At 39.8% G+C, this 13,680-nt stretch overlaps 1 protein-coding gene across 3 annotated transcripts in view; it reads left to right on the top strand.

Annotated features, from left to right (window-relative positions):
* Positions 1–11,287, top strand: part of LOC140480087 (volume-regulated anion channel subunit LRRC8C-like) — a 65,305-nt gene extending 54,018 nt beyond the window's left edge. For all 3 annotated transcript variants that reach the window (XM_072574720.1, XM_072574722.1, XM_072574721.1), the window contains exon 3: positions 8,966–11,287. In XM_072574720.1, the coding sequence (XP_072430821.1) occupies positions 8,966–11,287 (2,322 nt within the window). The remainder of the gene's footprint in view (positions 1–8,965) is intronic.
* The last annotated feature ends 2,393 nt before the right edge of the window (positions 11,288–13,680 follow it).

Genomic DNA, 13,680 nt, shown 5'->3' with positions numbered 1-13,680 from the left:
CTTCACTATCCTATCTACCTGCGACTCCACTTTCAAGGAGCTACGAACTTGCACTCCAAGGTCTCTTTGTTCAGCAACACTCACGAGGACCTTACCATTAAGTGTATAAGTCCTGCTAAGATTTGCTTTCCCAAAATGCAGCACCTTGCGTTTATCTGAATTAAACTCCATCTGCCACTTTTCAGCCCATTGGCCCATCTGGTCCAGATCCTGTTGTCATCTGAGGTAACCCTCTTCGCTGTCCACTACACCTCCAATTTTGGTGTCATCTGCAAACTTACTAACTGTACCTCTTATGCTCGCATCCAAATCATTCATGTAAATGACAAAAAGTAGAGGGCCCAGCATCGATCCTTGTGGCACTCCACTGGTCTCAGGCATCCAGTCTGAAAAACAACCCTCCACCACCACCCTCTGTCTTCTACCTTTTGAGTCAGTTCTGTATCCAAATGGCTAGTTCTCCCTGTATTCCATGAGATCTAACCTTGCTAATCAGTCTCCCATGGGGAACCTTGTCAAACACTTTACTGAAGTCCATATAGATCACATCTACTGCTCTCCCCTCATTAATCTTCTTTGTTACTTCATCAAAAAACTCAATCAAGTTTGTGAGACATGATTTCCCACGCACAAAGCCATGTTGACTATCCTGAATCAGTCCTTGCCTTTCCAAATACTTGTACATCCTGTCCCTCAGGATTCCCTCCAACAACTTGCCAACCACTGATGTCAGGCTCACCGGTCTATAGTTCCCTGGCTTGTCCTTATACCATCCTTCTTAAACAGTGGTACCACGTTTGCCAACCTCCAGTCTTCCGGCACCTCACCTGTGACTATCGATGATACAAATATCTCAGCAAGAGGCCCAGCAATCACTTCTCGGATTCAACTCCCAACATTAGCTTAGATGAACAATGGTTTCATGAACAGGAAAATAAAACAGAGCCTGGACCTCATCTACTCGTCCACTTTTGCTTTTTGTTTCGCTCTGCTAGTTTAATGCTTGCAGTTACTGAGTTATTATCATGATTCATTTTACCTTCTTGTAACGGCTTCAGTAGAAAGCTTCTGCCAGCCCAGTGTTATGGACCAGACCAAACCCCCTCAAAGTATATTAAGAAGATAGCTTAGACCTAATGTCCTCTTATTTTAAAAGTAAATATACAGACCAAATTAAAATAAAAGAAAGGAATTGACTAAACTGGCACTCTATTGAAATGCTGAACAAAATAATATATTAACTACTACGAATTGACAGTTCCAATATAGTAACATCCCATAAACATACCCTTGGCAAAAGCAAATTCAGTAAAATAGATTGTCTCATATGCAATTCTAGCAGCAGGAAGAGAACCCCAGCATTAAGCTTTAAGAGAGAGAGGAATAAAAGCTTCTGTATTCAGCTTCAAGACTCCAGCAACTTCTGAAAGCTAAAAGTAAAAATACTATTCTATAGGAGCTTGACCCCATCCATTCAGGCTGCTTCTATTGTTCCAACTTTTTTTTTAAAAACCTCAAAAAAGGCCTCACAAGCTGTTTACTTAATTGGATTTGTGCAGACCACTCATCATCTCTATCCCAACTTTTCTTCATTTAAAAGGACAGAGTACCCCTCTGAAAACCATAGTGTCATCAAAGCAATGAGGTGGCTCCTAGCAATCCAGCATGGCATACTTGGCCCAGCCCGGCAGTCTCCCAGTGTGGCGGATTTGTCCTAGTGTGGAGGTCTCGTCCCTGTTGGTCTTGTTTGGTGTCAGCTTCCAAGTTTTCCAGCAGCCCGGGCAGCCTTTTGTCTTGGAGAGGTGGTCTCAGCCCGGTATGGCGGTCTTCTTTGGCAGACTCTTCTGGCCCCGTATTCCAGCAGCCCGACATGAGGTCTTGTGCCAGCATAGCGTTCTCATCCTGGAATGGCATCTCTGGGTGTTTCATCATTTCTTGATTGGCTTTTCTCAAGCCCAGAAGCCATTAATTGAACTGGGATGAGCTTTTTCTTAAGTTTTTTTATTATATATAACTTCCACAATTAATATTGGTGTCATGGAGGGTGACAATTACTATTTTTCATGTAAAAGTACATGTGACAATAAACCTCTAATCTGTTCTAATTCTATGTGAACAGTTCTAGGGTCCCTACAGCTGATATACCTTGAGTGCACAGAGCAAGGTCAAAGACACTGAAGCACTATCTGAAAACCTTGTAGTGTCCTGCTTAGAGCAATCACCACACATTCTTCCCAAGGACTGTTGGAGTACAAAATCATTGAATTGTTGGAGTGCAGAAGGAGGCCATCAGCCCATTGTATCTGTGCCAACTTTCTTGACCTGGTGCAAACACTTGGCTTTTCCCCATAACCCTGCAAGTTGTTTCTGTTTAAATAATCATCCAGTCCTCTCTTGAATGCCTCAGTTGAACCTGCTACCACTATACTTGCAGGTCGCACATTCCAAACCCAGAACCACTTTGCTTTATCCCCACTTCACATTTGCTTCTTTTGCAAACTGCAATCTGGATATGTCTTAACATATTTAACCTCAACATCATGGATAGTTGTGACTTCCTGCTTTGACTTCCTTATGTCCACTGGAGTATTGATTGGATCATGAACTAACAGAAACCCCAGGGAATGAAAAGTGTGATTGAGGACAGATATGGAGAGCTTGATGTCACCATGATAGTGAATGTCTGATCCACATGAAGCACAGACCTGAATGACTAAAGGGACTTCAGAGTTGAAAGTGTGGTGCTGGAAAAACACAGCTGGTCAGGCAGCATCCGAAGAGCAGGACAATATACGTTTCGGGCAGCAGCACTTCATCAGGAATGAGGCTATTCCTAATGAAGGGCTGTTGCCTGAAACATCGATTCTTCTGCTCCTCAGATACTGCCTGACTTGCTGTGCTTTTCCAGCACGACATTTTTGACTCTGATCTCCAGCATCTGCAGTCCTCATTTTCTCCTAAAGGAACATCAATCAGTTCACAGCCTCAGCAAAATGCTCACAAAAAATACTGCTTGTTAACGATTGACATCTTCAATCCTGTGTCAATTTGGCACAGTGCTTCTACCTTGCCAAATTTCACATTCACTGTAGGGCAAGTCTTTATTTCTGTACATAAGACTGAACTTTTTCCTGAAGGAACCTTGTCCAAATTCCCACCTGGCTCTTCGGGAAAGGCCAAATAGTTTAATATCTGTTGAGAAGGTAAGGCCTTTGCAATAATGGCACTGATAGCTGTGGTTGTTGCAAGAAGTCTTTTTCGAAGTTCCCATCCCTGTCACAATTCAAGCACCTCTTTGGAGCAAGGACTAGTTCTGCCCTTGTTGTGCTACAATCCACCCTGCCTGTCTCTTCAGCCAAAGGTCTACATCCCAGTCAATGCTGACAGTCATCTCCTTGATCGTAGCTTCTTTTCTGGCCTTGTAAGTCCAATTTCTTCCTGTGGTCCTCTGCCTAGCATTCCCTGAGCTTTCCTATACAGATGATCCATTACAAACATACCTATTTGCTTATGTTAAGGCTCCAGCACACCATGCCAGCATTGTATCCTCAATCCAGTCTTCAAACATGGGTCATCAGGTTCTCCTGATCTCCCCTCAAATCAGCCCAGTTTCCTACTCATTAGCAAGTGAAATATACAAACAGGTATGCTGCATCCTTCCTTTGTAGTATTAAGGAATGTATCCAGAAGCCTCTGTCTGGATTTGTCTAAAGGGCCAATTTCCCTTTGGTAATCCTTGCGTCTCCAATGATCCTAAAGCAACTTCAGCCTCCCTCATGGACATTGCCATTTTCAACTTTTGAATCATCTACTCTGTTTTGGCCAGGCACCTTACAACCTGTTTGCCATAATTTGATTCATGTACTGTAGAATACAGACAACTACATCAGAAATAAAACATGAGAATTTGAGTATACTGACAATTCAAGGATAACGAAGCAAGGAGTCTTTATTCCACTGGCATCCGATCATCACAAACATTAAGGAAAATTAATGTTTAAGAAGGAAGACACTACTTAAATAGAATTAAACACTTAGTTTAGACCTGTTTGATCTCTTTTCCCATAAGACCTCCTCCCAAAGACATTCTTTCTTCTAGACAAAGTCTGTTGAACTGCTCCAACTGCCCTGCACAGGGCACTCTGTCGTCATTGCCACATACTGCTGGAGATCCCAACACAACAGTTTCACTTCCTTGCTCTGCACCTCCCTGACTATGATCACCTCCTGCTTGGGGTTTCATTACATGTAGTCATTTACTGAAACAGAGATGTTGGAGAAACTCTATTTTTAAAAAAAAGAATTGTGGAACACTATCTGGTTCAATTTTTTATTGGTGAGATTAATCCCCCAACTCCTTATGTACTATACACTGAGTCAACAGAACTGGTCCTAAAACTCCTTTGTGTGTGTTTTTTTTCCTCCCTACTACCCTTGATGACTACACTTCAGAAGTACTTAATTTGCCCTTAAGTGCTTGGGATGTCCTGAGGTTGCAAATCGTGCCATATTAGTGCAAGAAGGTTTATTCATTCTTTTTATCGGTTACATAAATTAGAACAAGGGAGCTGGAAGTGACATGTTTGCTCCATTCCTTAGGACAAAAGCCATACTGAGTTTTGAGTCTTAGGTGAGATTGGGATTTGCTGTGAAGGGTAATGCTGCCTCCTAGTGCCTTACAAAACACTACTTGCAGGGTTCACACTTTATTATGCACACTTTTTTGTCATCTTACAAAACTGAATCATATCGACTAAAATTATCAAGTAGTAAGTTGAAAAGAGATGGACAATGATTGAATGTGTCACAATGGAATGATAATGACAATATAACTAAAACTCTTAAAATTAACATTTTTCTTAGATGCAAGGCAATTTTTAAATGCTTCTAATGTTTTTTTATAAAGAAAACACCATTGAAAAACTGACCATACCAATTTCACGAGTAAATGGAAATTTGTTGATTTTTAAAGTCATTTTCAGATATTTAAAGGTAGGTCATTTGTGGGTATTGTGATAAACATAAATTAAAATGCTTGATCTTGTGATCATCCTATTTTTAGCTATATTGATAAGCTCCAAGTTATTATTCAAATGTATCACAGAATATTTCAATGTGATATTTTATTTTTAAATGATGTTCGAAGACACTAACTGACTGCAAGCATTCAGGGCCGGTTCGGGGATAAATTTGAGGAATAAAAATAAGTGGGCAGATTATTATCTAAATGGTGGTAGATTGGGAAAGAGGAACTGAAAGGAGCCCTGGTTGTCCTTGTGCACCAGTCACTGAAAGTAAGCATGCAGGAACAGCAGGCGGCAAAGTAGACGAATGGTATGTTGACCTTCATGCAGAGTGAATTTAAGTACAGGAGCAGGCATGTGTTGCTGCACCTGTTCAGGATATTGTAATGCCAAACCTGGAGTATCGTGTGCAGTTTTGTTCTCCTTATTTGAGAAAAGATTTTCTGGCTATTGGTAAAAGTTAAAGTTTTCAGAGTCCAACTTGCTCATAGGGCTGTTATGTTATTAGACAGCAAGGACTGGTGGGGTTTAACCTGAGGGTCACCACACCTCAGGTGAGGGGAAGGTTGAGAATGACTGGACTTCTTGATAACCTAAGTCAGTGCAGGAATTGAATCCACCCCGTTTGTACTACTCTGTATTGCAAAACAGCCATCCAACCAACTGAACAACTAACTTCCTGTCTGGCAATAGAAGGGAATGCAAAGAAGGTTTACCAGACTTATTCCTGGGATGACAGAACTGACAGTCAGAGAGAAATAATTGGTAAGGACTATATTCATAACACTTTAGAAGAATGAGGGGAATCTGATAGAAACAAATAGAATTCTAACAGAATCAGACAGGGTAGGTGCAGGAAGATGTGCCCAATGACCGGTAGATGACATGATGACTGTGACCGGGGATCCCAGTCTAAGAATAAGGGGTAAGCCTTTTAAGAACAGACTTGAGGAAGAATTGCTTCACCCAGAGAATGGTGAGCTTGAGGGATTCTCTGCCAAAACCCTGAAGACTTTCAAGAAAGATATACATGTAGTTCTTAGGACCAAAGGGATCAAAGGATATGGGGAGAAAGTGGGAACAGGTTACTGAGTTGGATGATCAAACATGATAAAAAAAATGGCAAAGCATGTTTGGTCGGCCAAATGGTCTACTTCTGCTCCTAGATTTTATGTTACTATGTAAAAACATTTCTCAAAAGCAGCACAATTTTGAGTGTAATTTGCAGCTGAATTGTCTTCCTGGTCTACAACGGTCAGTGGTCCTAATGAAACTTAGAACATAGAACATAGAACAATACAGCACAGAACAGGCCCTTCGGCCCACGATGTTGTGCCGAACTTCTATCCTAGATTAAGCACCCATCCATGTACCTATCCAAATGCCGCTTAAAGGTCACCAATGAATCTGACTCTACCACTCCCACGGGCAGCGCATTCCATGCCCCCACCACTCTCTGGGTAAAGAACCCACCCCTGACATCTCCCCTATACCTTCCACCCTTCACCTTAAATTTATGTCCCCTTGTAACACTCTGTTGTACCCGGGGAAAAAGTTTCTGACTGTCTACTCTATCTATTCCTCTGATCATCTTATAAACCTCTATCAAGTCACCCCTCATCCTTCGCCGTTCCAACGAGAAAAGGCCGAGAACTCTCAACCTATCCTCATACGACCTACTCTCCATTCCAGGCAACATCCTGGTAAATCTTCTCTGCACCCTCTCCAAAGCTTCCACATCTTTCCTAAAGTGAGGCGACCAGAACTGCACACAGTACTCCAAATGTGGCCTAACCAAAGTCCTGTACAGCTGCAACATCACCTCACGACTCTTGAATTCAATCCCTCTGCTAATGAACGATAATACTCCATAGGCCTTCTTACAAACTCTATCCACCTGAGTGGCAACCTTCAAAGATCTATGTACATAGACCCCAAGATCCCTCTGTTCCTCCACCTGACCAAGAACCCTACCATTAACCCTGTATTCCGCATTCTTATTTGTTCTTCCAAAATGGACAACCTCACACTTGGCAGGGTTGAACTCCATCTGCCACTCCTCAGCCCAGCTCTGCATCATATCTAAGTCCCTCTGCAGCCGACAACAGCCCTCCTCACTGTCCACAACTCCACCTATCTTTGTATCATCTGCAAATTTACTGACCCACCCTTCGACTCCCTCATCTAAGTCATTAATAAAAATTACAAACAGCAGAGGACCCAGAAGTGATCCCTGCGGAACTCCACTTGTAACTGGACTCCATGCTGAATATTTACCATCTACCACCACTCTCTGACTTCGACCGGTTAGCCAGTTTTCTATCCAATTGGCCAAATTTCCCTCTATCCCATGCCTCCTGACTTTCCGCATAAGCCTACCATGGGGAACCTTATCAAATGCCTTACTAAAATCCATGTACACTACATCCACTGCTCTACCCTCATCCACATGCTTGGTCACCTCCTCGAAGAATTCAATAAGACTTGTAAGGCAAGACCTACCCTTCACAAATCCGTGCTGGCTTCTTTAAATATTTATATTTTTAAATGTAAAACTGACATCAGGTGAATACATACAGTATATTTATAAGTCAAATCATGGCTGTGTTACATACAAATTGGAGGTTTCTCTTTGTTCTTACTATAAATGCAAAAGGAAATGCAGATGCATATACACAAGTTCGTCAAAATTGCAGTACTTCTATGCCACATTGTTAAGGCATAGAAATATAGGATCAAAGAGTATTTGCAGAACAGTGGAAGCCATATGGACATTAAGGTCTGTGCTGGCTTCATTCGGTGCCACTCCGCTTCCTTTTTCATATCATGCAAATGCTTCCTCTTCAGATAATGATCCAAATCTCTTTTCAAAGCCACACTTGAATCTTCCTCATACACAATCATGGGCAGTGTATTCGAGATCTTAGCTAATGTGTTGCATAAAAAGATTTTTCCTCAAGTTGCCATTGTTTGTTTTTCACGTTAAGTTGGTGTTTTCTAGTTCTTGATCCCATCACTAATGGAATCAATGTTTACCTGTCTAATCTGTCCTGACCCCTCATGGTTTTGCATACCTCAGTCAAATCTTTGCTCAACCTTTTCTTCTCCATGGAGAACAATACCAGTTTCTCCGATCTATCTGCATAATTAAAGTGTCTCATTCCCGGATTCATTCTCCTGGCTGTTTATTATATTCTCTCTAGTGTCTTCACAGTTCTTCCTAAAATGTTGTGTCCCATACTGGACACATTATCCCAGTTGAAGCCGACCTAGTATTTTACATAGGTTTATAATAACTTATTTGATTTTGTACTGTATACCCTTACTAATAAAGCCCAGGATCTCAAATACTTTTTGACCTCTCATTCAACTTGCACTGTCACCTTCAATAATTTGTACATGTTTATCCCCAGATTCATCTGCTTCTGCTCCACCTTTAGAACCATGCCCTTTATTTCCCTTCTTCCCATGAAAATTAAGCATTTCTCCTTTCAATGCATTAAAGTTCATCTACCACTTACTTGTCCATTCCACCAAGCTATCTATGCTTTTAAGACGTTTAACACAATCCACCTCGGTGTTCACAATACTTCCAAGTTTCTTGTCATCCACAGATTTTGAAACTGTACTCTGCACACCAAAGCCCATGTTATTAATATATATCAAGAACAGCAAGCATCATAATATCCACCCCTAGGAAGCCTCATTTCCTTCCAGTCCATAAATACTACAGTTTATCACTATCCTGTTTTCAGTCATTCAGCTAATTTTGCATCCATATTGCTGTTGTTATTTTTATTGCTCTAACTTTGTTCATCTCTTTATCAAATATTGTTAAACCAAAAGTAGATATCTCCAGCATCTAATGACACGTCTGTATAGTTAGTTGGATTTATAGCAAATTTATTTTATCCAAAATGTATTTTATTGTATTTAAACAGATATCGACAGACAAGATAATCTGTGTCCCTGTGCCAGAAGGCTTCTCAATGACAACTATGCAATGGAACAAAAGTGCTCTTAAGGGTCGTAAACTAAATAGTTTTGATTCTGGATTTAAGACTGATTTGGACCGTGAGCAATACAATTTAATGGATCAATATTGTTATGACCATGCAATTCAATGGTATTCCAAATATTTCCCATACATAGCTATCATTCACACACTTATATTTTTGATTAGCAGTAACTTTTGGTTCAAATTTCCAGGAACAAGTTCCAAAATTGAGCATTTTATATCAATACTTGGAAAATGTTTAGACTCTCAATGGACTACTAAGGCACTTTCAGAAACTGTTTATGAGGATTCAGATCTGCAGATTCCACAAAGAACTGTTTTATCAACAGAACCATCTGTATCTTGTTCTTTAAACTTACAGCAGTCCTCTGATACCGTCCTTTTGCTGGGACAAAAGGAATCCAGTAGTGACAGAGTATGTGAGAATGATGCACAAGCGTCATTGTGCAAACCTCCTTCGAAGACTTTCAAAACTGTTGGAGGTGGTGTTTATGGTCATGCTGCAGTGAAAATCCTAGATAAAAAGGAGGGTGAACAAGCAAAGGCATTGTTTGAAAAGGTCAAAAAGTTTCGTCTGCACACAGAAGAAGGCCATATTCTTTATATGATGTACATAAGACAAACTATTTTACGCACTGTTCAAACAATTCTAGTTCTTGCCTATTTTGTAACTCGAATTCCTCAAATGAAGCACATTGTGCACTGCATAGATAAAATTCATATCACAGGCTTCACAGAATTTTTTTGCATCCATGGTCTTTGGAGGATATTCAGGATGTTGTCTATCGTATATGTAGTTGTCATATTCATTTATTGTATAACTTGTATCTACACATTGTATTGGATCTTCTATTTTAAACTTAAAGAATACTCATTTGCATATGTCAGAGAAGAAACTGGGATTGATGACATTCCTGATGTGAAGAATGATTTTGCATTTTTACTGCATTTGATTGACCAATATGATAAACTGTATGCTAGGAAATTTGCTGTATTTCTTTCTGATGTCAGTGAAAACAAACTCCGTCAACTGAACCTCAGCTATGAATGGACACACGAGAAGCTTCAGCAACGTATCGTTACTAATGAAGACAACAAAACTGAATTACATCTTTTTATGCTTCCTGGTATTCCTAATAATGTTTATGATATTTATAATCTGCAAGTACTAAAATTGGAATATATCAAGGATGTTTCTATTAGTGCAGCCATTTCACAGCAAACATCACTCCAAGAACTGTGGGTGTACAACTGTATAATAAAAGTTGAAAATCGAGCACTTGCATTTTTAAAAGACACGATAACAATTTTACGAGTTCGATTTGCAAATGCTTTTGAAATACCACAGTGGATGTACTGTCTAAAAAATCTCCGTGTACTGTATCTGGAAGGAAACTTATTAATTGACAATAAAACTTCAATTGTCCTGCAATCATTATGTGACTTAGAACGTCTTAGGTCTTTGCACCTTAAGTCCAATGTCACCAAAGTACCTGCTGCAGTTATTGATGTTGCCCATCACCTTCAACACCTCACAATTCACAATCAGGGCAAAAAACTTACCACTCTTAATGGCCTCAGGAAAATGCTCTGCCTGTCAGTTCTAAAGCTGTATAACTGTGATCTAGAGAGGATCCCAAGTGCTATATTTAGCTTGAGCAATCTTCAGGAATTGGATCTCAAAGACAACAACCTGAGGACATTAGAAGAACTGGCTAGTTTCCAGCATCTTCGCAAACTCTCCACGCTCAAACTCCATCACAACAAAATTACACAGATTCCTCTATATATTGCCAAGGCTAGTTCATTGGAAATGCTTTCTTTAACTAAAAATAATATTACTTTTCTTCCCTCAAATCTTTTCAAGCTTACTGGGTTACGACATCTTGAAGTTGGTCATAATAATATCGCAAGCATTCCTATTGAAATCGAACAGCTGGAGGATCTTCATTATTTTGACATTGAAAGTAACAAAATATCTGAGCTACCTTTGGAACTGTTTTATTGTACAAAACTTCGGGTGTTGATTCTTTCATACAACCTTTTGACTTCCATTCCACCCAAGGTGAAAAATTTGGTACAACTGAGACAATTGGATCTGAAAGGGAACAAATTGCAGTATTTGCCACCTGAGCTAGTGAAGTGCCAATGTTTGAAGAGGAGTCAGTTGAACGTAGAAGAGGATATTTTCAACACACTGCCATATGACATTAGAGAAGAGTTTCTAAACAGGGAATCTAGGTGAACAGTGTGTAAAATTCAATATTTTAATTAAATAAATAGTTTCTCTTAGATTTTTGTGCACTTCAGAAATGTAACTGTTTCAATAGATCCTTGTATTTTATTCAACAATAACACTTTTTTTTCCAAACCAGATCCTGCACTTAAAATAGTAAAATATTTCAAGATACTTGACTCTGTCAAAAAAAATGCCAGCTGTGGCAGAACAGTTAAGAGGGAGAAGAAAGAACAAGAGGAGTATGATGTTCAGCTGATTTTAGATCCTGCTAAAGATGGAGGGAGGATGACCCAGAACAGGAACAGCAGAGAGAATTTGAGGACTTAAAGATTGGGGTGAAGCAGAAAGACGGGTGTTAATAAATGAGAATGAACATTCAGTGTATTAGTAAGCAAGTGAATGATATTTGCCATTTGTGGAGACTGTAGTGTTGTTGAGAAGATTGTTGTAGAATGCTGCAGATGACAAATGTGAATAGGTATTCAACAGAGACATGCCACATTGGTTGCTTGGTAATAGACTTAGTGAAATTTTCAGGATTATGGAGAAAGAAAGAAATTGAATTGAACTAATTTGATAGCTGTCCAAAAAGCTGCTGAAGCATAATGAGATAAATTGTGGACCTGGCCAGTATTTTATTATTTTTGTCAATACTACGTTCGAGAACATTCTAGTTGATCTGTGAATTCCCATGTCAGCAAGCTTTGGAGCAAGAGGGTTTTGGGTCTGGAAGGTACCAGAGCATCAAGATGCAAGAGATGTGTTTACTAAGGGTGATGGAATTTGGAACAAAGATCCAGAATGATTAGCTCAAGTCTGGTCTATGTGGATGTGTGGAAACACTAGGGTCAATCAGTGAATCCCTATACTGTGGAATCAGGCCATTCAGCCCATTGCATCCACACCAATCCTCTGAAGAACAACCCACCCAGATCCAACCTCCTCTTCCTATGCCTGTAACCCTGCATATTTGATGGTTAATCCGCTTAACCTACCTATTCCTGGACACTATGGGCCATGTAGCATGGCCAATCCACCTAACCTGCATACCTTTGGACTGGTGGGAGGAAACTGGAGCACCCAGAGGAAATCCACACATGGGGAGGACATGCAAACTACACACAGACAGTTGCTTGAGAGTGGAATCAAACCTGAGTCCCTAGTATTGTGAGGCAACAGTGCTAACCACTGAGCTATTGAAACAGCAAAAGCAGTCAGAAAGATGTTCAACATAAGAAAAGCCATGAAGCTTGCATAGTCTCCAAGACATCCCTAGAACTAGTTATAATCCAGCTATAAGTAGATGGATGGTCCAGCCAGATTTAGTAGTAATAGTGGCTACTTTTGTACTATCTTTGCTAAAACTGGCAGAATTCAAACTTGGGAATTATTCTAAGGGAACAACAGACTTTTTGCAATTGTGAGTGACTGTGTGGAGATGCAGACATTGAAGGCAACAACAATAGAATTATTGAATAAATTAGTAGAGTGGTTATTGCAAGAGAAAAAAAGTAAAGTTAAAAAGTAAGGTGATACAGATTGCGAAAGTTGGCAATTATAAAATTGTAAGTCTGCAACCAGATGTGACTATCAATATACAGCATAGAATAAATCTGATTCAGGACAGAAGAGGAGAGAAATCCAGGGAACAGTTATGGTGTATAATGTAACTTAAGTTCTATTGACCTCACTGAAGATGTGGAGGTTCCAGACGCTGAGGCAAAGTAAACAAAATAATGAGATATTTTTTACGGATGACAGCCAGAAGTTTTCGAGAGTTGATAGCTAATAAAGACTTTAAATGAGCAATAGTAAAGGATATGGAGTTTAAAAGAATAGTGTCTGAAGAACTGGACTGAGAGGGATATGATGATAAGACTGTGTATCTGTCATGGTGTCTACATCTTGTTCTGATCATGTAGTCAGTTTGGGGAACTTAGCAAGTAGAAGTCACCGTCACTTTTCTGTCATTCCATAATCATGCTTCTTAAAAAGGAAAATGTCTTTGAAACTTTTCTGTCAGAATTTAATTCAAGCAAATGTATTTACCAACTTAATATTTACATATATGAAAACTGAAATATAAATTACAAGACCACACGGCAAATGATCTGCATTACATTCTGATATCTATAGATACGAATGCTTCATTCCTCTTATCATTTGTTTTACTTTATCTATTATCTCAAGGCTTGTGTTGGGTAGAGTTCTACAATTTCAGAATTTTTTTTCAGATGGCTTTTCTTTAAGTGAGTGTTTTAGCAAAAAAATCCAAACATGGGAGAGCGTATACTGGAAGAGCACAGCAGTTCAGGGAGCATCCAACGAGCAGCGAAATCCCTTCATTTTACCATGGGAGAGCGTAGCCGAACCTTGCACTTCATCGTTGCATGGACGTG

The sequence above is a fragment of the Chiloscyllium punctatum genome, chromosome 7 (assembly GCF_047496795.1).
Source record: "Chiloscyllium punctatum isolate Juve2018m chromosome 7, sChiPun1.3, whole genome shotgun sequence".
Lineage (NCBI taxonomy): Eukaryota > Metazoa > Chordata > Chondrichthyes > Orectolobiformes > Hemiscylliidae > Chiloscyllium > Chiloscyllium punctatum.
The sequence above is the reverse complement of the archived record's forward strand: the minus strand, read 5'-3'. Positions and strand labels throughout refer to the sequence as shown.